Source organism: Salmo trutta, chromosome 17, assembly GCF_901001165.1.
Source record: "Salmo trutta chromosome 17, fSalTru1.1, whole genome shotgun sequence".
In the NCBI taxonomy this organism is placed as follows: domain Eukaryota; kingdom Metazoa; phylum Chordata; class Actinopteri; order Salmoniformes; family Salmonidae; genus Salmo; species Salmo trutta.
In genome coordinates, this window is record NC_042973.1 from 3155415 (window position 1) to 3181528 (window position 26114).

Genomic DNA, 26114 nt, shown 5'->3' on the forward strand with positions numbered 1-26114 from the left:
AGCTAAATCCTATCTTCCTTAGGTAGCTAGGTCATGGAAGTACTGAAACGTTGAAGCTAAATCCTATCTTCCTTAGGTAGCTAGGTCATGGAACTACTGAAACGTTGAAGCTAAATCCTATCTTCCTTAGGTAGCTAGGTCATGGAAGTACTGAAACGTTGAAGCTAAATTCTATCTCCCTTAGGTAGCTAGGTCATGGAAGTACTGTGATCTGCGTCTTTATCTTTTGTATCTTAACCAGCAATTCGTAGGCAGGTCGTAAAAATTAGGCTTAGCTAATTCTTCCCTTACTCCAGGCCCCTTGACAGAATCCTCATCCGTCAAAACCCTTTGTGCGTCCAACATGGAACCCTATTCCCTGTATAGGGCACTACTTTTGACCCTACGGAACTAAAATAGGGAATAGGGTGCAATTTGGGACGTAGGCCCTCGCTCTCCTCTGCTTCAGCATAGAGAGTAGCTAGCAAGAGGTTTGCTCTGCCAAATTCCACTCTCCAGTTTGTTGGGGCTAACAGGTCTGTTAGGCCTGGTAACCACAGTTACTGAATACCAATATGAAAAACCTCTGGAATGAAGACTGGAGACTGAAGCAATACATATTTTCTTAACACACACACACACAAAGGATGGAACAGAAAACACATTCCTCAAAACATTTTACATTTATTTGGTATATTAATATTTTGTCATTATTTCATTCCCACAAACACCTGGGTACGTCTCTCTCTCTCTCTCTCTGATGAGAGAGACGATGTTCCTTGTTCTCGTCAACAAGTGAGGACAGCATCTGAGCCATTGGAGAATGATGTTTTGAATATTTGTAAAAATATACATATTTCTATGTTTACAAACATAGTTACATTCCATCTTGAGTATATGGATGATGTCACAGGAGGCAAACTGTCATTAAAAACAATGACTGCTACTGCACCGCAAAAATACTTTCCACATCCAGAAACAAAAACAGACGTTCAAACGGGTACAAAAAGGAAAGAGATTGTCAAGGAGGAATCTAAGCACCACTAACTCGGCATAGCAATACAGTACGTTTCTAAAGTGCTTTACAGGCGCTAACTCACACGACGACACTGTAGACCACACCTAAACTATCCCTGACTAATCACACACATGAACTCTCCAACAGACTGTCAACAGTCACATTTACACTGTATCTTTCCAACACGTCCATCTGTAGAGACACACAAAGCCAGACAACTGCCACACTAATACTCCTAGAACTAGAGAAACCTGGACTCTGTTGGTGCTCAGTCAGTCAGTCAGTCAGTCAGTCAGTCAGTCAGTCAGTCAGTCAGTCAGTCAGTCAGTCAGTCAGTGGCACATATCTGGTGACGACTCCAGAGGTGAGCTGTCTGTCTGGTCAGTCACTGATCGCACCAGAGGTGAGCTGTCTGTCTGGTCAGTCACTGACCGCTCCAGAGGTGAGCTGTCTGTCTGGTCAGTCACTGATCGCACCAGAGGTGAGCTGTCTGTCTGGTCAGTCACTGATCGCACCAGAGGTGAGCTGTCTGTCTGGTCAGTCACTGATCGCACCAGAGGTGAGCTTGAGTTATGGTTAGGAGGGTTAGGAGGTGTCTGGATGTTCAGGAGGGTTAGGAAGTGTCTGGATGACCAGGAGGGTTAAGGTTAGGAGGTGTCTGGATGACCAGGAGGGTTAAGTTTAGGAGGTGTCTGGATGGTCAGGAGGGTTAGGAGGTGTCTGGATGGTCAGGAGGGTTAGGAGGTGTCTGGATGACCAGGAGGGTTAAGGTTAGGAGGTGTCTGGATGGTCAGGAGGGTTAGGAGGTGTCTGGATGGTCAGGAGGGTTAAGGTTAGGAGGTGTCTGGATGACCAGGAGGGTTAGGAGGTGTCTGGATGGACAGGAGGGTTAGGAGGTGTCTGGTTGACCAGGAGGGTTAGGAGGTGTCTGGATGGACAGGAGGGTTAAGGTTAGGAGGTGTCTGGATGGTCAGGAGGGTTATGAGGTGTCTGGATGACCAGGAGGGTTAAGGTTAGGAGGTGTCTGGATGGACAGGAGGGTTAGGAGGTGTCTGGATGGACAGGAGGGTTAAGGTTAGGAGGTGTCTGGATGGTCAGGAGGGTTATGAGGTGTCTGGATGACCAGGAGGGTTAGGAGGTGTCTGGATGGACAGGAGGGTTAAGGTTAGGAGGAGTCTGGATGGTCAGGAGGGTTAGGAGGTGTCTGGATGACCAGGAGGGTTAAGGTTAGGAGGTGTCTGGATGGTCAGGAGGTGTCTGGATGACCAGGAGGGTTAGGAAGTGTCTGGATGGACAGGAGGGTTAAGGTTAGGAGGTGTCTGGATGGTCAGGAGGGTTAAGGTTAGGAGGTGTCTGGATGGTCAGGAGGGTTACGAGGTGTCTGGATGACCAGGAGGGTTAAGGTTAGGAGGTGTCTGGATGACCAGGAGGGTTAAGGTTAGGAGGTGTCTGGATGACCAGGAGGGTTAAGGTTAGGAGGTGTCTGGATGACCAGGAGGGCTAAGGCTAGGAGGTGTCTGGATGGTCAGGAGGGTTAGGAGGTGTCTGGATGACCAGGAGGGCTAAGGCTAGGAGGTGTCTGGATGGTCAGGAGGGTTAGGAGGTGTCTGTATGGCCCAGGTATTTAGAAACGGTCCTGACGTTGTCCTGTCTCATGCCCTGGATGTGAGCGTCTAGTCTCTGGAGTAGCTCCTGGGATCGCAGGTTCTCCTCCTCCAGGTACCGGGCCGCCACCGAGCCAGCAGGGGAAGCCACACAGCGCTCCTGGAGAACAGGAGGTATTAGATACTATAGGTTGCACAATTACGGTAACTTTCCCCAAATTACCAAGTTTTTTTTTTATACAAATCACGGTTGGAAGATTCCAGGAATCTGGAGTGAATAAGCAGGAAATCCAGAATCCTCCAACTGGGATTTCTGGGAAAACTGGGAATTTGGAGAAAGTTAGTGGAGATTTGAAACCCTAGACACAGTTTTATATTGCCGTACTAACTGAAGACCGAAAAGGAGACTGGTCCTCAGAAAGGCCTTGTTCTGAAACAATTATATCCTGTTTTTTTACCCCAATACTCAAAATCTGCCTGTTATTATCATGATCAACTTTGACTAACATCACATTATATTTTACTCCTCACTATACCTGCATTATTCTCCTAGGTCGCTTAACGTTAGTCTCTTAACATTATTCTCCTAGTCGCTTAACGTTAGTCTCTTAGTCGCTTAACGTTAGTCTCTTAGTCGCTTAACGTTAGTCTCTTAGTCGCTTAACGTTAGTCTCTTAGTCGCTTAACGTTAGTCTCTTAGTCGCTTAACGTTAGTCTCCTAGTCGCTTAACGTTAGTCTCCTAGTCGCTTAACGTTAGTCTCTTAGTCGCTTAACGTTAGTCTCTTAGTCGCTTAACGTTATTCTCCTAGTCGCTTAACGTTAGTCTCTTAGTCGCTTAACGTTAGTCTCTTAGTCGCTTAACGTTATTCTCCTAGTCGCTTAACGTTAGTCTCCTAGTCGCTTAACGTTAGTCTCTTAGTCGCTTAACGTTAGTCTCCTAGTCGCTTAACGTTAGTCTCCTAGTCGCTTAACGTTAGTCTCCTAGTCGCTTAACGTTAGTCTCCTAGTCGCTTAACGTTAGTCTCCTAGTCGCTTAACGTTAGTCTCCTAGTCGCTTAACGTTAGTCTCCTAGTCGCTTAACGTTAGTCTCCTAGTCGCTTAACGTTAGTCTCCTAGTCGCTTAACGTTAGTCTCCTAGTCGCTTAACGTTAGTCTCCTAGTCGCTTAACGTTAGTCTCCTAGTCGCTTAACGTTAGTCTCCTAGTCGCTTAACGTTAGTCTCTTAGTCGCTTAACGTTAGTCTCCTAGTCGCTTAACGTTAGTCTCCTAGTCGCTTAACGTTAGTCTCCTAGTCGCTTAACGTTAGTCTCTTAGTCGCTTAACGTTAGTCTCCTAGTCGCTTAACGTTAGTCTCCTAGTCGCTTAACGTTAGTCTCCTAGTCGCTTAACGTTAGTCTACTAGTCGCTTAACGTTAGTCTCCTAGTCGCTTAACGTTAGTCTCTTGGTCGCTTAACGTTAGTCTCCTAGTCGCTTAACGTTAGTCTCCTAGTCGCTTAACGTTAGTCTACTAGTCGCTTAACGTTAGTCTCCTAGTCGCTTAACATTATTCTCCTAGCCGCTTAACGTTAGTCTCCTAGCCGCTTAACGTTATTCTCTTGGTCGCTTAACGTTAGTCTCCTAGTCGCTTAACGTTAGTCTCTTAGTCGCTTAACGTTAGTCTCCTAGCCGCTTAACGTTATTCTCTTGGTCGCTTAACGTTAGTCTCCTAGTCGCTTAACGTTAGTCTCCTAGTCGCTTAACGTTAGTCTCCTAGTCGCTTAACGTTAGTCTCCTAGTCGCTTAACGTTAGTCTCCTAGTCGCTTAACGTTAGTCTCCTAGTCGCTTAACGTTAGTCTCCTAGTCGCTTAACGTTAGTCTCCTAGTCGCTTAACGTTAGTCTCCTAGTCGCTTAACGTTAGTCTCCTAGTCGCTTAACGTTAGTCTCTTGGTCGCTTAACAACCACACTTGTCTTTTCTTACGGACTTTGTTGACAGCTGCTTTACTGAGGAAAAGTCTGTAAGTGTCTCTGGATAAGAGCGTCTGCTAAATGACTAACGTACATGTTTCTTAACAGAGCAGCTGTATATAGTAACCACATTAGTCTGGCAGAGTGAATGTACCTAAATCGTCACTGACAGGTAGCCTCACCATGTTTAGTATGTCTTGACTGGCCTGCAGGTGTAGAACCTCCTCTGAATTGGACAACTGGCCCTCAGCACCAACAGGTACAGAGACAGGTAGAGGGGCAGGTCCATTAGGAACACAGACGAGGGCTGAGGCTGTCCCCCGGGCTAGTCTGCTTTCTCTACAGGACGAGGAGGAGGAGGAGGAAGAGGAGGCTGAGATGGGCCTGTGGTCCAGGGTCTGGCCGTGGTGTCTGTGAGGGGAGGAGGAGGAGGAGAGGGCCTCTAGCTGTTGGAGGAGGCGCTGGATCTCCTCATTGTAGTGCGAGGTGTTCTCCTGCATCCTGGCCTCCATGGCTAACATCTCCTCTCTGTGTCTCTGCTGCAGTTCCTCTTCACTCCTATAGCAGGAACAACACTGAGGTAGCAGAGATCACAAATCATATTCACCAGGCTTTGTGTGACCTGAGTGAGACTGCAGCGTGTGTGTGTGTGTGTATATGTTTGTCTGTCTACTCTAGCCTACCCGTCCTGTGCTTGTCGTGGACCGGCCCTGGACTGGTTGTGTAGCAGGGATCTGTCTAGCTTGTCCTGCCAGGTCTGTGTAGAGGCCTCCAGGCGAGCTCTCACCTCCGCTAGCTCATGTCTTATCTGCCTGTTCTCCTGCTCCAAGCTACTCAGAGATGATACATAGCTCTCTCTCAGAGAGGCCAGGCAGGGATCCCCTTTCTGTAGGGGGGACAGAGGGAGAGAAAGATGGAGGGGTGAAGGAAAGAGAGAGATTGAAAAAGAGAGAGTCAATGAAAGATATATTAGGACAAAGGGAAAATATACTGTAGATTTGGACAACATTCCAAAGAGGTATAAAATCAGTCCAGACCATAGTAGGCCTCGACTCCACTCTCTCCAGCAGTTCATTGAGATGTTGGTTCTCAATCTTCAGAGTTTCCAGCTGCACCTGAGTCACCTGGATGGAACAGAGTAACAGAGCCACTGGCATAAGTAGGGCTTGGCGATATGGCCAAAATATCACGTCACAATATTTTTTTCACATTTTTGGATGGTATTTGTTAATAACATTTCTAGTCTTCCCGTGTGGCTCAGTTGGTAGAGCATGGTGTTTGCACCGTCAGGGTTGTGGGTTCGATTCCCACGGGGGGCCAGTACAAAAAAAAAAAACATTAAAAAAATGCATGAAATGAAATGTATGCATTCACTACTGTAAGTCGCTCTGGATAAGAAAAATGCAATTTATGAGTAGTGCATTACCTCACGGTGGCAACACATATATTCTGAGTGATTTCAATGCGTCTTTCTCCAATTCAGATTGTTTTCTGCTGTTCAATTCAACTTCAACCTAAAATCTCTTCCATCCATTTCCTGCACTCATTTGAGATAATTTCCACACTGCCGGGTGCCTGCACGATATGGACGCTGCGGTATTAGCTAGCTACGTTTTGTGCCGACTCAGTACATTTATTAGCTAGCTAGCCAGCTAACTAGAGATTAGCATTAGCGGCTAACATGATTTAGCTAAAACTTGCTATAAGAAAAGACAAACTAGCTGTTTGCAGATGTAATAAAGACAAAACTAATAGTGTAATTATATAACGCTTGTGGATTGTTGCATGTGCTGTATTGACCATGCAGACTGAACGCAAGTGGTCTCTTTGGTCGAGCAACAACAACATGCGCTCGTTGAGTGACAGGCGGCGGGGCTAGGTCTGTGTGGAAAGCAGAATGGAGAGAAAGAGAGATTTCAAAAAAGCTTTTGATTTAATTTGGCATGAGGGTCTGCTATACAAATTGATGGAAAGCGGTGTTGAAAAACATATGACATTATAAAATCCATGTACACAAACAACAAGTGAGCGGTTCAAATTGGCAAAAAAAACACACATTTCTTTCCACAGGGCCGTGGGGTGAGACAGGGATGCAGCTTAAGCCCTACCCTCTTCAACATATATATCAACAAATTGACGAGGGCACTAGAAGAGTCTGCAGCACCTGGCCTCACCCTACTAGAATCTGAAGTCAAATGTCTACTGTTTGCTGATGATCTGGTGCTTCTGTCCCCAACCAAGGAGGGCCTATAGCAGCACCTAGATCTTGGTGTTCCAAAAAAGGTCCAGTCGCCAGGACCACAAATACAAATTTCATCTAGACACCGTTGCCCTAGAGCACACAAAAACTATACCTACCTCGGCCTAAACATCAGCGCCACAGGTAACTTCTACAAAGCCGTGAACGATGTGAGAGACAAGACGAGAAGGAGCTTCTACGCCATCAAAAGGAACATAAAATGTGTCATCCCAAAAAGGATCTGGCTAAAAATACTTCAGTTATAGAACCCATTGCCCTTTATGGTTGTGAAGTCTGGGGTTCGCTCACCAACCAAGAATTCACAAAATGGGACAAACACCAAACTGAGACTCTGCATGCAGAACTCTACAAAAACATCTGTGTACAATTTTGCCCTCAAAAGAGAGTACACAGTGGCAGAATACCTAACCACTGTGACTGACTCAAAATTAAGGAAAGCTTTGACTATGTACAGACTCAGTGAGCATAGCCTTGCTATTGAGAAAGGCCGCCATAGCCTGTCTTCTCTTGAGAGCCAGGTCTGCCTATGTGCACACTGCCTACAAAATGAGGTGGAAACTGAGGTGCACTTCCTACCCAAGAAGACTCGAGTCTGTAATCACTGCAATAGGTGCTTCAACAAAGTACTGAGTTAAAGGGTCTGAATACTATTTCAGTTTATGATTTTTTTAAATTTGCTAACATTTCTAAAAACCTGTTTTTGCTTTGCCATTATGGAGTATTGTGATGTCATTACGGGGTATTGTGTGTAGATTGATGAGGATTTTTTTTTTTTTAATAAGGCTGTAACATAACAAAATGTGGAAAAAGTCAAGGGGTCTGAATACCTTCCGAATGCACTGTATACATGTACAGTAGCTCCATCATTTTCTCAGATGCTATCACTTCTGCCACCTTATGGACTGAAATGAAGTTAGTTAAGAGTGTAACCAGAGATCACTAGTCCACAATAGCTTGCAATTTACAGGCTAATGATTTCTACAGACAGCCCCCCTTGGTAGACCGTTTAAGAGGAATGTTACTATTTTGTAATTGTATGTAATCTTTCCTTTAAGACTCCTGTCGCCTTCCTGCCCTGGTGGACCTCACCTTGAGCTCAGCTGCCCGGCGCTCTGCCCTCTCCACCTCGCCACTTAGCTGGCGCTCCACGCTGGAGGCGGAGCCACTGAGGGTGGCGATGGTGATGTCACGCTGGTGCAGTTCATTGGTCATCTGGGACACCTCCTTCCTCATGCCCTCCACCTCCCAGCAGCGTGTCTGCTCTGCTCTCGCCAGCTCCTCACGCAGCTATAATAGAATGGAATGTAAAATAGGGCTGTCCTGTCGTTATGTACTCATTAAAACATCCTGGGTATTTCCCATCTATTGGCCAACCACTGAAAACGACCACCGCGGAGAAGAAATGCATTCATTCACTACTGTAAGTCGCTCTGGATAAGAGCGTCTGCTAAATGATGTAAATGTAAAAATGTAAATGCATGCTACAACTGGACGAATCAAGACTTAAGATAATGTTATTGAAAGCCTCGACAGAGGCTAAGTACAGGTAAATATTTTTTTAATACTCCTTTGTGGTGGAGATTCAGAACGGAACAGGGTTGAGTTTGTTTGGTGGAGCTTCAGAACAGGGCTGAGTTTGTTTTGGTGGAGCTTCAGAACAGGGTCGAGTTTGTTTTGGTGGAGCTTCAGCACCGAACAGGTTGAGTTTGTTTTGGTGGAGCTTCAGAACAGGGTTGAGTTTGTTTGGTGGAGCTTCAGAACAGGGCTGAGTTTGTTTGGTGGAGCTTCAGCACCGAACAGGATTGAGTTTGTTTTGGTGGTGCTTCAGAACGGAACAGGGTCGAGTTTGTTTTGGTGGAGCTTCAGAACGGAACAGGGTTGAGTTTGTTTTGGTGGAGCTTCAGAACGGAACAGGGTTGAGTTTGTTTTGGTGGAGCTTCAGAACGGAACAATGCTCTTTGTAGTGTGCAATGTACAACGACAAGTGTTGAGAACAGTGATCAGCCATTGAGATGATGACCTTGTATCACGTCACCCAGAAGCTGTAGACTTGGAGGAGTCAGGACTACTGGTATGTGTTTGTACAAAAAATGTATTGGACTTGATATTTACACTCTGTATGGCAAGAGTGAATGTCTGCCTGAAAACATTTATGAGGCTGCTTTTTGCTACAGCTCGTGTTGTATCTACGTTAACAATGTAATCACATCATTGTTTTAGAGAGACAGCGTGTTGGCATGGAGAATCCTCACGACCAAGTGAAGAATCTTGTAGTGTGTGACCTTCCGTCTCTGCCAAATCATTTAGTATACGCACCCACTACGTTGGCAAGACGACAACAACAAAAACTACAGGAAAGACGTTGTTTCATGTGAGAGGCTAAGCAACGTTAGGACTTTAAAAGTCATGTAGCGTACGCTCGGCATTACCTGTTTCACCTCAGAGCCTCCTCTGACCCCACTGTGGGACCCTGGTCCATGTCACTTACCTGTTTCACCTCAGATACTCCTCTGACCCCACTGTGGGACCCTGGTCCATGTCACTTACCTGTTTCACCTCAGATACTCCTCTGACCCCACTGTGGGACCCTGGTCCATGTCACTTACCTGTTTCACCTCAGAGCCTCCTCTGACCCCACTGTGGGACCCTGGTCCATGTCACTTACCTGTTTCACCTCAGAGCCTCCTCTGACCCCACTGTGGGACCCTGGTCCATGTCACTTACCCGTTTCACCTCAGTTTACAGAGCCTCCTCTGACCCCACTGTGGGACCCTGGTCCATGTCACTTACCTGTTTCACCTCAGATACTCCTCTGACCCCACTGTGGGACCCTGGTCCATGTCACTTACCTGTTTCACCTCAGAGCCTCCTCTGACCCCACTGTGGGACCCTGGTCCATGTCACTTACCTGTTTCACCTCAGATACTCCTCTGACCCCACTGTGGGACCCTGGTCCATGTCACTTACCTGTTTCACCTCAGATACTCCTCTGACCCCACTGTGGGACCCTGGTCCATGTCACTTACCTGTTTCACCTCAGATACTCCTCTGACCCCACTGTGGGACCCTGGTCCATGTCACTTACCCGTTTCACCTCAGAGCCTCCTCTGACCCCACTGTGGGACCCTGGTCCATGTCACTTACCCGTTTCACCTCAGATACAGAGCGACTCCTCTCTTCCTTGATATGCTTCAGCTCCGTTTCTCTCTTGACCAACTCTCCTCTCTGTCTGCTCATAGTCTCCAGTCTGAGGAGAGAAGACACGTTTCACTATGGGCACTATCGTTTAGTAAAAACATCAAATTGTGATGCATATAAACTGATACCAGGTTGCAGTATGATGACAAGCAGATTTTGTTCCTTCATCAACCAAACAGTCACACAGATGGATGCAAAATTTACTACATGATAAACAGAGGACCAACAATTCAACAAAGTTTAGTTGGAATACTTTTCACAATTCATTGTAAACTTTTCACCTTAACAAAACTAAATCAACACAACTGTAAAATGAAAGATAACTTGTTGTTGTTGTTAAATTGAATCAATTCACATATGGTACTCCTAGACTTTACTCAGACAATTTAAAAATGAAGTGGGAAACAGTGTGACATAGGGCAGTCAATCAGTCAGCCAATCAGACAGTCAGCCAGTCAGCCAACCAGTCAGTCAGTCAGCCAATCAGACAGTCAGCCAGTCAGCCAACCAGTCAGTCAGTCAATCAGACAGTCAGCCAATCAGACAGTCAGCCAATCAGACAGTCAGCCAAACAGACAGTCAGCCAATCAGACAGTCAGCCAACCAGTCAGTCAGCCAACCAGTCAGCCAATCAGACAGTCAGCCAATCAGTCAGTCAGTCAGTCAGCCAATCAGCTAGTCAGTCAGCCAACCAGTCAGTCAGTCAGCCAATCAGACAGTCAGCCAGTCGGTCGGTCAGTCATTTAGACAGTCCGTTAGCCAGTCAACCATTCAGCCATTTAGTCAAACAGTTAACCAGACAGCCAGTCAGTCAGTCAACCAACCAGTCAGACAGTCAGCCAACCAGTTAACCAGACAGCCAGTCAGTCAACCAACCAGTCAGTCAGTCAACCAACCAGTCAGACAGTCAGCCAACCAGTTAACCAGACAGCCAGTCAGTCAACCAACCAGTCAGTCAGTCAACCAACCAGTCAGTCAGATCACCTGTCTCTGAGTCTGGCCAGTTCAGTCTTCAGGTGGCCCTCACAGGCCTGGGCAGAGTGTAGCTTGGTAGTAGTCATCTCTAAGTCCTGTCTGAGGAGCTGTAGTCCTGAGCCACCTGTCCCCTGGGCTCCTAGACACTCCTCTAGAGACTGGATGACTTCTTCTTTAGCTTGAAGGGCCCTGGTCAGCTTGGACAGGTCATTACAGAACTGCTGCTTCTGCCCCTCCTTCTCCTCTGTCAGCACCTGCAGGGGGAGCAGAGTGAACCCACTGTCTATGAATTAGTCTATAACACAAAACCCACTGTCTATAAGCAGGTCTATGAATCAGTCTATAAGCCGGTCTATGAATCAGTCTATAACACCAATCCCACTGTCTATAAGCCAGTCTATGAATCAGTCTATAAGCCGGTCTATGAACCAGTCAACAACACAAAACCCACTGCCTATAAGCCAGTCTATGAATCAGTCTATAACACCAATCCCACTGTCTATAAGCCAGTCTATGAATCAGTCTATAACACAAAACCCACTGTCTATAAGCCAGTCTATGAATTAGTCTATAACACAAAACCCACTGTCTATAAGCCAGTCTATGAATCAGTCTATAACACAAAACCCACTGTCTATAAGCCAGTCTATAAGCAGGTCTATGAATCAGTCTATAAGCAGGTCTATGAATCAGTCTATAAGCCATGGTCTAATACCATGTTTTTTTCATTCACACCAATCTGCAGTGTCTTTGGTTTAGAACAACCGTGCATTTCACACCACTGTCTCACCTCGTCGTCTATTCCTGACCGTAACATCAACTCTGCCAATCACAGAGACCTGTACCTGGCTGGCACTGACTGTCTATTCCAAGAAAACGGTCCGTCTCCCAACAGGCACCGGGTTCTCCCTCTCCCTCCCTCCCTCTACGTTCCTACATGCTGTCCCCTCCTGGGCTCCCTCCCTCCCTCCCTCCCTCCCACTCTCCCTCCCTACCTCCTCCAGGTTCCTACATGCTGTGCCCTCCTGGGCTCTCCCCTCCCTCCCTCCCTCCCTCCCTCCAGGTTCCTACATGCTGTCCCCTCCTGGGTTCTCCCCTCAGCTGCTCCTGGAGGTGTCTGAGTCGTTCCAGCTCCAGTTCCTGAGAGTGCAGTGTATCCTGGGCCCTCTCTAACTGACCCTTCAGCCTCTGCAGATCTGCCTGCCCGGCACGCCCTACTCCTGCGTCCTGTAGCCACGCTGCTCCCTGGGACTGGAGGAGGAGGAGGTACAGCAGAGTTATCACATGACTGTGGAGCTCATTTCAGGATATTTTGAAAGTGGGAGGAAGGTCATTTTCCTATAAAGTCCTAAGGCTCTTTAATTCTAATGTCAACAGTCTTCAGTGTTCATATATGTAGAATAAAAGTAAAAATGTCTCGATGAGACAGGTGATGATAGAAGACTAGAGGGGAATCAGCATCAAGGTCACGATCCTGTAAATTGTGATATAAAACTATTTGTACAACACAACATATAGTAAATACGTAGTAAAGTCCCTGGTTGCTATAGTAACCTTCATATTAGTGAACTGCTCTGCCAGACTCTTCCTCTGGATCTCCAGCGAAGACACCTGCTTCTGGTACTGCGTCCTCTGGTTCTCCCACTCTGCTGACCGCTGACGGAACTCCTGATCAACACAACACGGAGGTCAGGGGTCAACACAACACAGAGGTCAGGGGTGAACAACACAACACAGAGGTCAGGGGTGAACAACACAACACGGAGGTCAGGGGTCAACACAACACAGAGGTCAGGGGTGAACACAACACGGAGGTCAGGGGTCAACACAACAGAGGTCAGGGGTGAACAACACAACACGGAGGTCAGGGGTCAACAACACAACACGGAGGTCAGGGGTGAACAACACAACACGGAGGTCAGGGGTGAACAACACAACACGGAGGTCAGGGGTCAACACAACACGGAGGTCAGGGGTGAACACAACACGGAGGTCAGGGGTCAAGACAACACAGAGGTCAGGGATGAACACAACACAGAGGTCAGGGATGAACACAACACGGAGGTCAGGGGTCAACACAACACAGAGGTCAGGGATGAACACACAGCTAGGGACCAGCAGAGGGCGCCAAAAGGCACATCCGGGGCAATACATTTACATTTTAGTCATTTAGCAGACGCTCTTATCCAGAGCGACTTACAGTAGTGAATGCATACATTTCATTTTCATGCATTTTTTTTTTTTTTTTTTTGTACTGGCCCCCCGTGGGAATCGAACCCACAACCCTGGCGTTGCACACACCATGCTGGCGTTGCAAACACCATGCTCTACCAACTGAGCCACAGGGAAGCTGTGATGTATCAACCACCTCAAAGTAGTGCTGATCTGGAATCAGGTCCTTCTTGTCCAATATAATGTTATTCATTAGGATCTAAAAAAAAGGTCAAACTGATGAGCACTCCTACTCTGACAAAATGTCTACATACTGTACGTCCCCAGGAGGTGTCCGGGAACACTGGTCCATAACTTCTGAGAGAAGAACCACACCGTACCTCTATCTTTTCATTGAGGCGGGTCACCTCTGTCCGGTCCTCCTGTCGGCTCTTGGCTCCTTCACGAGACTCCTTCAGCTGTTTACTCTGAAGCTTCTGGTAGCTGTGCTTCAGCTTAGACAACTGGAGGGAGGGAGGGAGGGAGGGAGGAAGGGGAGGGAGGGAGAGGAGGGAGGGAGGGACATGGGAATGGTGTGGCTTGATTCATGTAGCTCTCTGTACACATTAGACTAGACTGGGTTTCCCCTTTACTATGTAAGCACCTTGAGCATACGGAAAATGGCTATTATTGATGCTCTAATCTAGTGTAAAGACAGACGGACAGATACAGTGAGGGGAAAAAAGTATTTGATCCCCTGCTGATTTTGTATGTTTGCCCACTGACAAAGAAATGTTCAGTCTGTAATTTTAATGATGGTCGGTTTATTTGAACAGTGAGAGACAGAATAACAACAAAAAAATCCAGAAAAACGCATGTCAAAAATGTTATAAAATGATTTGCGTTTTAATGAGGGAAATATAGACAGACAGACAGACTGACAGACCGACACCGTCTTTGTGTTGCACTAAAGCGCTCACTAACGTACCTCATCTTTGACACGCTGCAGTTGTTCCTCATATTTAATGACCAGCTCTTGCTTCCCTGTCTGGACCTCATTTAGCTGCTTGCGGAGCAACCCCACCTGTGGGAAGATAAACAGGCAATAAGGGCAAGTGTCAAGAGAACCCGGTAGGTAGGCTGCATTCATAGCTACAAAACACACTTCAGGGAACAAACACTGTCATGCAGAAATGCATGTTAAATTAAAACAAACTTTTTTGGAGTCATAGAATTGTTCCAATGCTGTGTCTGATGTATCGGACCCATCTCTAGTGTAAGTTCTCACCGATAACATAACAGCCTTTGCAGTTCATTCCATTAGCGTGTTCCTTTTGGAAGGTTAGCATTCAAGCTCAGTTTTAGGCCCCGCATTTTTAGTTGATTGAGACTGATGGAAAGCTGAATGATAACATTACATGCAGCAGAAATGCTTGCCTCACACATAGGGTTGCAAAAAATCTGATAACTTTCCTCAAATTTGCAGGTTTTCCAGAAATCCTGGCTGAAGGATTCCAATGTATTTAAAAAAAAAAAAAAATGTTTTTGCTTATTCCTTCCTGATTCCAATAATCTTCTAACCAGGATTTCTAGAAAACTGGAGAATTTGGGGAAAGTTATTAAGAAAGTTTTGCAATCCTACTTCCACATTGCTTCTCAGACTAGTTCACCTGCATCAGCTCTTTCTCCACTACCACTTTCAACATCCGACAGCCAGTGTTCTGCAGGTCTAACAGTGAAACTATAGCCACTGTCACTTTGTACATCTTCCACAGGGTATAAAAGACAAGGAGTGAGACATCAGGAGTTAAAACAGAGATTATATATATATATATATATACTGCCTTCAGGAAGTGTTCACACCCCTTGACTTTTTTCCCCCACATTTTGTTGTGTTACATCCTGAATTTAAAATACATTAAATTGAGATGTTGTAACTGATCTACACACAATACCCAATAACGTCAAAGTGGGATTATGTTTTTTATATATATTTTTTTACAAAATAATAAAAAAATGCAACGCTGAAATGTCTTGAGTCAATAAGTATTCAACCCCTTTGTTATGTCAAACCTAAATAAGTTCAGGAGTAAAAATGTGCTTAACAAGTCACATAATAAGTTGTATGGACAATAATAGTCTTTGCCTAATTATTATTAAACCCAGGGTCTTACAAACCTCGGGGATTGGTCAAAGCTTAACTGATTGTTAGTTATTATCATTGGGATTGAAAATTCTCGTGACAGCTTGGTCCTTCGAAGCCGGATCTCAATATCTTTTTCTGTTGTTCCATGGAGACACCGAAACCGTGCACGGGCGGATGAAATATCCGTAGATTAAAGACCTGGCCCCTTGCTGAGGGTTCTTTACTCTGGGTGTTAGACGCTAAAATATCCTAAGGAGTTTATATCTGGTGACCTGTCTTTAGAATTTTGTGTGGAGAAAAATGTTTTAAAGGGAACCGAGTATTCTATGCAAATGGAAGATGGGAATTCGTTGTAAATTCAACAATGAAGAAGGGTCCGTAATGACCCTAGACATCTGTGGCCACTGCCAATTTAAACCAGCTAACGGTGAAACCTAAAACGTATACTAGGATCAAAAGACGTAGGCAGAAAAACGTAAAATTGGAAGGTGAAATATAATAATAGAATTATGAGAGAGAGGAGGTCAGAGACATGATTGTATTGATATAGATCGCCTGTCTAAATACGCCTAGAAAGGGATGGTCAGATCTTCCAGAGGTGCAACCTAGGTCTGATTATCCAGTGAAGGAGGGAAGCCTAATATAGCGGGGTGAGATATGAGATATTAACGAGTCAAAAAAAAATCACAAGGAACAACGGAAAAATGGGCTGCTAACTAGGACCTTACACACCCTGGGATATAGCTTATAGTTGTATACGTGTGAGACCTAATGTCCAATCGAAAGACACCTCTACAGATAAAAGTTTCAAGAAAGGAAAAGCACACACACACACATCGATTGTGAGAAGAGATACACAAAGAAGTAATTGAATTAGAGTTTAAAAAGCACACACATAGAAAGTTTTGAACGAGGATAAGAAGATAATTATTAGCGTGTGAGATAGATATATTGATCAGTCAAAAGTCATAAGGAATAACAAGAATAACAAAAAATAAGTAGAACTTGTGGTTTTATACATGTGAGACCTAAATAATATATCAGGATTCATACAAATAATGATTCTAAAAACACAATCTTATGGAACAATCCTTGAATAACTATTCAGAATTCACATGGAAAACTAAAGGCATAGAAACCGTAAATTACTTTGTAATAGGAAATAAATATATTTCCATTACAGAATTAAAAATACATTTTGGACTGACCAATGTAGATATTTTCAAATATATTTTTATTTAACTAGGCAAGCCAGTAAAGAACACATTCTTATTTACAATGACGGCCTACCCCCCGGCCAAACCCGGACGACGCTGGGCCAGTTGTGCGACGCCCTATGGGACTCCCAATCACGGCCGGTTGTGATACAGCCTGGAATCAAACCAGGGTCTGCAGTGATGCCTCTAGCACTGAGATGCAGTGCCTTAGGCCGCTGCGCCACTCGGGAGACCCAAAATGCATGCAACTTAAACGCTTCATATCACATGATGTATATTTGAAATCTTTTAGACATCAGAGCAACCTTGAGGGAATCCTATTTTAGTCAGAAAATGATGTTCATATTATAAGGAAGATGTACAAAACCTTGCAAAGAGCTTATCCAACTGACAACCTCTTAAAAAATATATATAAACTATTGGAACCAAGATTGATATTGAGGGAAGGTGGAGGGAATGATGGAACATAACTAATGAAATTACAGTTATCAAAAATGTACACTTAATCCAATATAAACTAATGTAAGTCTTGAGACAATTGAGCCACAGATTGTGTATGTGTGCCATTCAGAGGGTGAATGGGAAAGACAAAAGATTTAAGTGCCTTTGAACGGGGTATGGTAGTAGGTGCCAGGCGCAACGGTTTGTGTCAAGAACTGCAACATTGCTGGGTTTTTCATGCTCAACAGTTTCCCGTGTGTATCAAGAATGGTCCACCACCCAAAGGACATCCAGCCAACTTGACACAACTGTGGAAAGCATTGGAGTCAACATGGGCCAGCATTCCTGTGGAACGCTTTCGATATCTTGTAAAGTCCACGACCCAACGAATTGAGGCTGTTTTGAGGGCAAAAGGGGGGTGCAACTAAATATTAGGAAGGTGTTCCTAATGTTTAGTAAACTCAGTGTATTATACAAGAGACCAAATTCACAAATTCAACAGCACAACGGTAGAGTCATGTCTTTAGTGTAAAACTAACAATGACTCAATAGTCCATGCCTTCTGGGAACGCTATAATGTCCAAAAGTTACTGGCGGATTTAGAAAATTGGCTGTCAGAAGTATTACAATGTAAATTCACTTTGAATCCGTCTGTTTGAATATTTATCAAGACATGGCCTATGAGGGTGCAGTGAGATACCCGATGGGTTGGGCAATACTTTTCTTGCCAATCCTCTTGAAAAAAGGTATACTTAAAACTGGAAATGAACCAATCCTCCATTGTTAACAAAATGGAAAGGTCAAATGCTTTATTATCTTACAATTGAAAGTGCGTGGGCGACAGAGAGAAACAAGATGGTGCAGTTTGTGGCAATGTGGCGAAGAGTGATGCGGCGCTGGAGATGGGGGTGTGAGCAGGGGGAGTCTGGGGATGGGTGATGCCTTTGTATAATGTTGTTTGTATGTGTTTTGTATTGTTTGAACATAAATACAATCGTACAATAACAACAACAATATATCTATGCACAACTGTACCTCTGAGTTCCTTTGGTCTATGAGGTTTCTGGCTGAGAGGAGCTCCTCTTCTCCGCTGTGCAGACGCAGCTCCATGGCATGGATCTCTGCCTCCCACTCCGTCCTCTTATGGTTCACCATGATGTCTATCTGTCTCATCAGCTCCTGCAGCTCGGGCTCACAGGACGTCAGGACAGAGCTGGAAGGGTGGAGCAGGACAACATTTATTTTCTGAAATGCTGAGGTCTTTAAAAAAATATATATATGTATATATATATATCTTCAATGCATAGAACTAAAGGTAGCTGCTCTGCTCTCACCTCACGTCATGGTCTTGCAGAGATCCTAAAAAGGCATCCATCTCGAGTAATTGGCTTCTTATCGGCATCCACTTAGCTACATGGTCTCTGTAAATAAAACAATGAATGTATGACTCATGATTAGGACTGGAAAGCTACTTTGAAATTCACTAACATAAGCGAAAGTTAGATAGCTAACAGTTAGCTAGTAAGCAGTACATCATCGGTACTGTCTGCAGAGTGTTTTGATCATGCCAGATTGTATCTACATTTATTGACTGTCAGCTAGCTAGCTTGCCAGACAATGCAGTTTTTTATTTGTACTAGTTAACGTTAGCTAGCTAAGTAATCAAGGACAGGACAACATTACATTCGCTTGTTAGCTACTAACGAGCTAGCGACTTGGTTAGCTAGCTATAACGGTTGATGACAAAGCTAGTAGAGACACTTAACTAGCTATGAATTTAACGTGTGTGCGTAGTCAAACATCCATGTAAATAAGATATTAGATGAATTTGCTGAAACGTACACGTGAACAATGAGATAATCAACATTATACTCACGGGAATAGCAAGGCCTCGTAACGTTAACAGCTAGTTAGCTAACAACTGTTGTGTTTACAGTTCGTTTCCCCGCAGTGCATTCTGGGATATAACAACTTTTTCTTCCTAGCCGAAATAGCTAACATTTTTCCACCAAATAAAAGTCCCCCCTTTACCAATAATTACGTTAGCTAGCTATCTCTGGTAGGCAAGTTAGCTAGCTACAGTAGCTAGCTACGGATACGTTACGGTTAGCTTTTACATGCTAGCATAGCTACAACTCACAACTTGGCTAGCTAGTTAGCTGTAGCCAGCATAGCTACAACTCACAACTTGGCTAGTTAGCTAGCAACAGTTAGCTAGCTACAGTTAGCTAGCCAAGTTGTGAGTTGTAGCTATGCTGGCTACAGCTAGCTAGCTAGCTAGCCAAGTTGTGAGTTGTAGCTATGCTGGCATGTAAAAGCTAACCGTAACGTATGTGATAACGTTAGCTAAGTTAGCTAGCTAGCCAGCAAAGGAAGGCGCAAACGTTGCGGTATAACACATTAGTCCGTCCTCAAACAAGCAATGAAACGTGTAATTTGCTAATTACCCGGCGTATTAGAAAAACGCTTTATATACTCAGAATTGTGAGTTTAGAAGAATAGTTTGTTGTGTTGTAGTGATTTATAACGTAAAATGTCACCTGCCAGTGCACGTGGCTCGTTGGTCTAGGGGTATGATTCTCGCTTCGGGTGCGAGAGGTCCCGGGTTCAAATCCCGGACGAGCCCTGCTTTTTTTACTTTGATGTTTGCTAAATCGAAATGACGTTAACTATGCGTTAGCCGTGACATCTGCAGATGTTGTTTAATAATGCCATATGTGGTATCCAATCGGTCTTAAAAATGACGGTATTTGCTATCTATATGTTGTAAAAATGTTCTAACTGTTATATCGTGGCTCGTTGGTCTAGGGGTATGATTCTCGCTTTGGGTGCGAGAGGTCCCGGGTTCAAATCCCGGACGAGCCCTGCTTTTTCAGTCCCGATACGACATAAATCGCGTTCATCTCAAACGATATAATGACTGTATCGGAATATTTTTAACCACAGAGAGAAGAACTGCAAAACAAAATAAACAAGCTGGGACACAATCATTATCAGCCCAATTTCTGCTGCAGATAGAGAAAGAGGTATTTGGATTTAGGCTTACATTATTTTTGCTTTTATGTTTGACAGTAATTTTTTATTTTTTTATTTCACCTTTATTTAACCAGGTAGTCCAGTTGAGAACAAGTTCTCATTTACAACTGCCACTTGGCCAAGATAAAGCAAAGCAGTGCGACACAAACAACACAGAGTTACACATGGCATAAACAAACGTACAGTCAATAACACAATAAAAAAATCTATATACAGTGTGTGTAAATGTAGTAAGATTAGGGAGTTAAGGCAATAAATAGGCCATAGTGGCGAAAATCTCTCTCTTTCAATTGAAATGGTCTTTATTGGAATGGGAAACATATGTTTACATTCCCCAAAGCAAGACAAATAAACAATTTTGTTAAAAAGTGAGAAGACAAAACAAAAACAACAAAATTCTATTAGAATTTAACAGTAAATATTGCACTGAAAAAGGTTTCCCTCCCCCTCCACCACCCACTGTCAGGCAACCTAAACAAAGGGAGTGAGCTCCCAGCCAGTCAGACAGCTTAGAGCCCAGTCACCCCTCCTCCCCTCCAGGCTGCTAGTAAACCTTCACACAGGCAGGCAGGCAGGCAGGCCGGCAGGCCATCCCCTGGCTGCCACAGCTGCTGTGCCGGTTGGGCCTGCCCTTAGAAAAGAGACAACCCAAAACTGCCCCCTACAACACACAGACACTCTGAAAAGGAGGTAGACAGTAGAGTCTGTCTTTCTGTTTCTATCTCTCTATCGTATAACAACTACAGGACCATCACTTTTAACTTCCTGGAATATTCCTCCATATTTACTGTAAGTATATTTTATTTTAAAAGTAACCTTTTTTTATTGATTTAGAAGTTTAATCTTAGCGTGATGTTCATTTTGAACAGAAATGGTCATGATATGTTTTTTTGTAACAATTAATTAGCTAATTAAATTTTGAAGATTAAACCTTTAAAACTTATTAGCGAGAACTTGTAAATAACTAACGTTTTATGTGACAGTGACAACCTCTTAAACCAGTTAACCTAAAAGTTTTTGTGACTGTTTATGGACATACAACACTTTTCATTTATGTCACTCATTTTGTATATCTCTGCATGTAAAGGATTAAATGACTGGTTCAGCTGTATTGGAATATTTTTTAACCACAGAGAGAAGAACAGAGAAGAACTGCAAAACAAAATAAACAAGCTGGGACACAATAATCATTAGCCCAATTTCTGCTGGCCCAGCAGTACCTCCATCTCCCCAGTGACTCCTCTTCCTCTTACACAAACAGACAGACAGGTAATCTGGCTTCTCCCCACCTAGTTTAATGCCTGCCTAGTTAGGTGTACAGTATCTAGTTAGGTGTCCAGTATCTAGTTAGATTTCCAGTGTCTCGTGGTCTAGCCCTATTACCCAGTGCTCCAGTCTCTGCAGCCTATACCCAGGCCCCTCCAGACCAGGCTTTCTCAGGTCCAGGTATCCTTGTCAGGCCTACTGCCCAGTCACCTCCAGACTAGCCTTCGTAGCCTCCACTCCTCCAGCCAGGTAGGCCTGCCAGCCCAGTTCTACAGTCTTTCTGCACCACCCAGGCTCTTCCAGTCCAGGTCCAGCTATCGCTGTCCAGCCCGGGCCATGGTTCTGTGTGAGGACATGGAGTGTGGGGTGTGTTATCAGCCCTACTCTCGTCAGGACCGGATCCCCCGGGTGCTCCACTGTAGACACACCTTCTGTGCCACCTGCTTAGAGACCATGTCCCAGCCCAAGAGTGACATGATCACCGTGTGCTGCCCGCTGTGCCGCCAGACCACTTGTGTAGGGCGCGGCCTCAGCCTTCAGGAGGCGCTGTGGGTCAACTCACGCCTCTGGGACTACATACCTGAGAGCAAAGAAGAGGAGGAGGAGGAGGTGAAGGAAGAAGAGGAGGAGGGGGTGAAGGAAGAAGAAGAGCAGGAGGAGGAAGAGGAGGAGGAGAGAGTGGAGGCTAACAGACAGACGCAGGCCTCATCACAGGCAGAATGGTGAGCCTTCTTCACTTGACCCACATGAAAAAATACAACAGTTTACTATAGAATACTACAGTGCTTACTATAGAATACTACAGTGCTTACTATAGAATACTACAGTACTTACTATAAAATACTACAGTTTACTATAGAATACTACAGTACTTACTATAGAATACTACAGTACTTACTATAGAATACTACAGTACTTACTATAGAATACTACAGTTTATTATAGAATACTACAGTTTACTATAGAATACTACAGTACTTACTATAGAATACTACAGTACTTACTATAGAATACTACAGTTTATTATAGAATACTACAGTTTACTATAGAATACTACAGTACTTACTATAGAATACTACAGTACTTACTATAGAATACTACAGTTTATTATAGAATACTACAGTTTACTATAGAATACTACAGTACTTACTATAGAATACTACAGTACTTACTATAGAATACTACAGTACTTACTATAGAATACTACAGTGCTTACTATAGAATACTACAGTGCTTACTATAGAATACTACAGTACTTACTATAGAATACTACAGTACTTACTATAGAATAATACAGTACTTACTATAGAATACTACAGTGCTTACTATAGAATACTACAGTACTTACTATAGAATACTACAGTGCTTACTATAGAATACTACAGTACTTACTATAGAATATTACAGTACTTACTATAGAATACTACAGTGCTTACTATAGAATACTACAGTACTTACTATAGAATAATACAGTGCTTACTATAGAATACTACAGTACTTACTATAGAATACTACAGTACTTACTATAGAATACTACAGTGCTTACTATAGAATACTACAGTACTTACTATAGAATACCACAGTACTTACTATAGAATAATACAGTGCTTACTATAGGATACTACAGTGCTTACTATAGAATACTACAGTACTTACTATAGAATACTACAGTACTTACTATAGAATACTACAGTTTACTATAGAATACTACAGTTTACTATAGAATACTACAGTTTACCATAGAATACTACAGTACTTACTATAGAATACTACAGTACTAAATATAGAATACTATAGTTTACTATAGAATACTACAGTTTACTATAGAATACTACAGTACTTACTATAGAATACTACAGTTTACTATAGAATACTACAGTTTACAATAGAATACTACAGTACTTACTATAGGATACTATAGTTTACTATAGAATACTACAGTTTATTATAGAATACTACAGTACTTACTATAGAATACTACAGTACTAAATATAGAATACTATAGTTTACTATAGAATAATACAGTTTACTATAGAATACTACAGTACTTACTATAGGATACTATAGTTTACTATAGAATACTACAGTTTATTATAGAATACTAAAGTACTTACTATAGAATACTACAGTATTAAATATAGAATACTATAGTTTACTATACCATACTATAGTTTACTATAGAATACTATAGTTTACTATAGAATACTACAGTACTTACTATAGAATACTACAGTACTTACTATAGGATACTATAGTTTACTATAGAATACTACAGTTTACTATAGAATACTATAGTTTACTATAGAATACTATAGTTTACTATAGAATACTACAGTTCTTACTATAGAATACCACAGTTTACTATAGAATACTACAGTACTTACTATAGAATACCACAGTTTACTATAGAATACTACAGTTTACTATAGAAGACAACAGTACTTACTATAGAATACTACAGTTTATTATAGAATACTACAATGCTTACCATAGAATACTACAGTACTTACTATAGAATACTACAGTTTACTATAGAATACCACAGAATTTACTATATAATTCTGTAGTAAACTAGTGAACTGTAGATTAGTATTATCCTCAAAAACATAAACGCTCACACACACACACACACACACACACACACACACACACACACACACACACACACACACACACACACACACACACACACACACACACACACACACACACACACACACACACACACACACACACACACACACACACACCTCTGTTCACTTAAATCTTGAAATTCCTCTGTCTTAGCCTCCGTACCAATATGCCCCTATCCTCAGTGTCATAATAGAGGAGTCTGGATATTTAGAAACACATTTGTTTAGCCCATAGATGGTGACCAGTATCTAGGCTGCAAACAGTACCGTGATGACACAATAATAGACACTGCATAACAATAATACTGCTTCAACCACAAACAATGTCCTAACGGCAAATACCTAACATGACTACACTTCCTTCACTGTCTTTGGCCTGTTCCTGTTACTCACCAAATCTCTCTCTCTCTCTCTCTCTCTCTCTCTCTCTCTCTCTCTCTCTCTCTCTCTCTCTCAGCCCTACGTCGAAGCGCTCTAGAAAAATGCTGAAATTTCCGGCCTTCCTCAGGAAATTCAGTCTGACAAAACCACAGCATCAAGAGAGGATTGTGCCTAGTTGTGCCAACGTGTAAGTAATCCTCACCTTGTGTTGGATCATCTGCTTTATCGTTAGATTCCGCATCCCAAATGGCACCCTATTCCTTATGTAACGAACTACTTTAGACCAGGAGCTCTGGTCTACAGATGTAGGATCTTGATTTGATCACCCTTTTGTTGCTGATAATTTTCCTGCACTGCAGGAAATGTAAACTTTTCGTCTATTCAAGCTTTAAAAAGGCTTCTAAAGTTTGTAATTTACACTTTAAAATGTCAGACTTGATTTGCACCAAACAAAAAAATGTATCAACTCCTACAAAAAAATATCCATTAATTTTCAATTCACAAAATAATTCACCTTTCCTGTTGCTGCATGATTATTTTCCTAGCAAACTAGCTCAAATTAAAATCTGTATATGGAAGGCCAGCTGATGTTGCGTACTATAGTACAAAACATTTCAACATCCACACATAAATCCTACTAACTCCCCTCTGTGATCAAAACATGTTGAGATATCCTAAACGTGATTTAGAAGGAATTTCTCCTATATAATCAAGGTAGAGCAATTTCTATACTTATCTTCTGTTCCAGCCATATTAACCTTGTGTTTATTACATTTATGATGATTGAAAGCAAAAGTGAAACTATGACATTTTGAATATATTAATTTGAGCTTCACTTGGAATATTAATTTATTTGTGAGCATGGCTATGTGCACTAATGTTATGTATTTTGATGTTTCCCCAACAGGGAGATGAAATCCTGGCGCAGGCTTCCAGCTGCTGACACTTTTTAGGTCTCTCACGCGCTGGACGCAGGGAGATATACGTGTACTGTATCAACAGTGGAGTGTTTACACTTCCTCTCTGATATAATCATTTGCATCTTTTGAACAATGAGGTGTAGATTACCAGTTGACGACCCCCCCCCCCCCCCCCCTCCCCACAGTCAACAGGCAACACTGTTAAGAACAGCTCAGAGACAGTTGGTCACTATCCAATATGGCACCCTAGTCCCTATAGGTCTCTGGTTAAAAGTAATGCACTATATAGGGAATAGGGTGGCATTTAGGACATACGTTTTTTGGAGAACCCAGTATGCGTCCATGTGTGTCTGACTGTGACAAGACAGCCTTTATTGTTGAGAAACAGTGAAACTGCCCCAGTGGTCCTGTCTTCTTCTCCATTGGTTACTCTAGTCTTAATTCCCCACAGCTGGTGCAGTGGGATTTGGTTCAGCTGTCTCTAGGACAGACGTCCCAATGGAAACCAGGGTACCCCCTCCAACCACTCCCTCCTGCTGGCCCCCCTCCCCCCCCTCTCTTAACAGATGGCCTCCTGAGGATGACCCCCCCCCCTCCTCCTCCTCCTCCTTCCCAAGTGTCTGCAAACAGAGCGTTTAATTTATTATCAGCTTTTGCATTCACAACAATTTTTTTTATATATATTATCTTTAATAAAAAAATAAAATCTATTTGAAAATATGAAAGTTTATGTGTTGTTCTGTGTTCATGGGGTTCAGAAGTAATTTGACCTTTACACTGTGGTTAATCAGTGGTCCTTCAGTTGATAATGAGTTTAGTTTCACCATGTGGTTTTATTCAGATGGTCTGAGCACAGTCATCTGCATAGTTTCCTACACAACATGCATCCCCGGGCCATCCCAGAGCCTTTCGTTTAAATCCCCTCATAATAAGACGCAA

At 43.2% G+C, this 26114-nt stretch overlaps 2 protein-coding genes, 2 long non-coding RNA genes and 2 other non-coding genes across 9 annotated transcripts; 4 read left to right on the plus strand and 2 right to left on the minus strand.

Moving 5' to 3' along the window:
• Nucleotides 1–1310: 1310 nt before the first annotated feature.
• LOC115151455 (uncharacterized) lies at nucleotides 1311–2451 on the plus strand. 2 transcript variants are annotated; one of them, XR_003867295.1, is made up of 6 exons: nucleotides 1311–1361; nucleotides 1440–1517; nucleotides 1557–1651; nucleotides 1984–2079; nucleotides 2170–2231; nucleotides 2375–2451. It is a non-coding gene; the product is annotated as an uncharacterized LOC115151455 (long non-coding RNA). The 2 variants fall into 2 exon arrangements; XR_003867294.1 differs by lacking the exon at nucleotides 1311–1361 and having other exon boundaries at nucleotides 1383–1517.
• Nucleotides 2072–19097, minus strand: cep63 (centrosomal protein 63). 3 transcript variants are annotated; one of them, XM_029695401.1, is made up of 15 exons: nucleotides 18816–19093; nucleotides 18274–18360; nucleotides 17975–18152; nucleotides 14806–14901; nucleotides 14124–14219; nucleotides 13537–13659; nucleotides 12539–12652; nucleotides 12056–12235; nucleotides 10994–11238; nucleotides 9956–10058; nucleotides 7901–8098; nucleotides 5589–5675; nucleotides 5235–5437; nucleotides 4734–5109; nucleotides 2072–2761 (listed from the first exon to the last, which is right to left on the minus strand). In XM_029695401.1, exons 2-15 carry the CDS (start codon nucleotides 18339–18341, stop codon nucleotides 2594–2596), a joined length of 2235 nt encoding a protein of 744 aa, XP_029551261.1. In that variant the 5' UTR covers nucleotides 18342–18360; nucleotides 18816–19093; the 3' UTR covers nucleotides 2072–2593. The 3 variants fall into 3 exon arrangements, with proteins under 3 accessions (XP_029551261.1, XP_029551262.1, XP_029551264.1); XM_029695402.1 differs by lacking the exon at nucleotides 14806–14901 and having other exon boundaries at nucleotides 18816–19091; XM_029695404.1 differs by lacking the exon at nucleotides 2072–2761 and having other exon boundaries at nucleotides 4926–5126; nucleotides 18816–19097.
• Nucleotides 8365–9896, minus strand: LOC115151456 (uncharacterized). Its single transcript, XR_003867296.1, has 2 exons — nucleotides 9536–9896; nucleotides 8365–9240 (listed from the first exon to the last, which is right to left on the minus strand). It is a non-coding gene; the product is annotated as an uncharacterized LOC115151456 (long non-coding RNA).
• A 396-nt stretch (nucleotides 19098–19493) lies between the features above and the next one.
• Nucleotides 19494–19565, plus strand: trnap-cgg (transfer RNA proline (anticodon CGG)). Its single transcript has one exon. It is a non-coding gene; the product is annotated as a tRNA-Pro (tRNA).
• A 167-nt stretch (nucleotides 19566–19732) lies between these two features.
• trnap-ugg (transfer RNA proline (anticodon UGG)) lies at nucleotides 19733–19804 on the plus strand. The gene has a single exon. It is a non-coding gene; the product is annotated as a tRNA-Pro (tRNA).
• Nucleotides 19805–20458: 654 nt separating this feature from the next.
• Nucleotides 20459–25895, plus strand: im:7152348 (E3 ubiquitin-protein ligase RNF186). Its single transcript, XM_029695405.1, has 4 exons — nucleotides 20459–20764; nucleotides 21109–21963; nucleotides 24332–24442; nucleotides 25163–25895. The coding sequence occupies exons 2-4, from the start codon at nucleotides 21578–21580 to the stop codon at nucleotides 25206–25208; spliced, it is 543 nt and encodes a 180-aa protein (XP_029551265.1). The 5' UTR covers nucleotides 20459–20764; nucleotides 21109–21577; the 3' UTR covers nucleotides 25209–25895.
• Nucleotides 25896–26114: the final 219 nt, after the last annotated feature.

Bases quoted from the DNA above. Each gene is read 5' to 3' on its own strand.
- cep63 (XM_029695401.1), bottom strand. From the start codon at position 18,341: ATGCCGATAAGAAGCCAATTACTCGAGATGGATGCCTTTTTAGGATCT. The intron at 13,660-14,123 runs GTACGTTAGTGA...CCCTCCCTCCAG, and splicing joins TGCAGCGTGTCAAAGATGAG to TTGTCTAAGCTGAAGCACAG. The intron at 8,099-9,955 runs GTAAGTGACATG...ATTCTATTATAG, and splicing joins CTGTATCTGAGGTGAAACGG to CTGCGTGAGGAGCTGGCGAG.
- im:7152348 (XM_029695405.1), top strand. From the start codon at position 21,578: ATGGTTCTGTGTGAGGACATGGAGTGTGGGGTGTGTTATCAGCCCTAC. The intron at 21,964-24,331 runs GTGAGCCTTCTT...TCTCTCTCTCAG, and splicing joins GCCTCATCACAGGCAGAATG to CCCTACGTCGAAGCGCTCTA. The intron at 24,443-25,162 runs GTAAGTAATCCT...TTTCCCCAACAG, and splicing joins GTGCCTAGTTGTGCCAACGT to GGAGATGAAATCCTGGCGCA.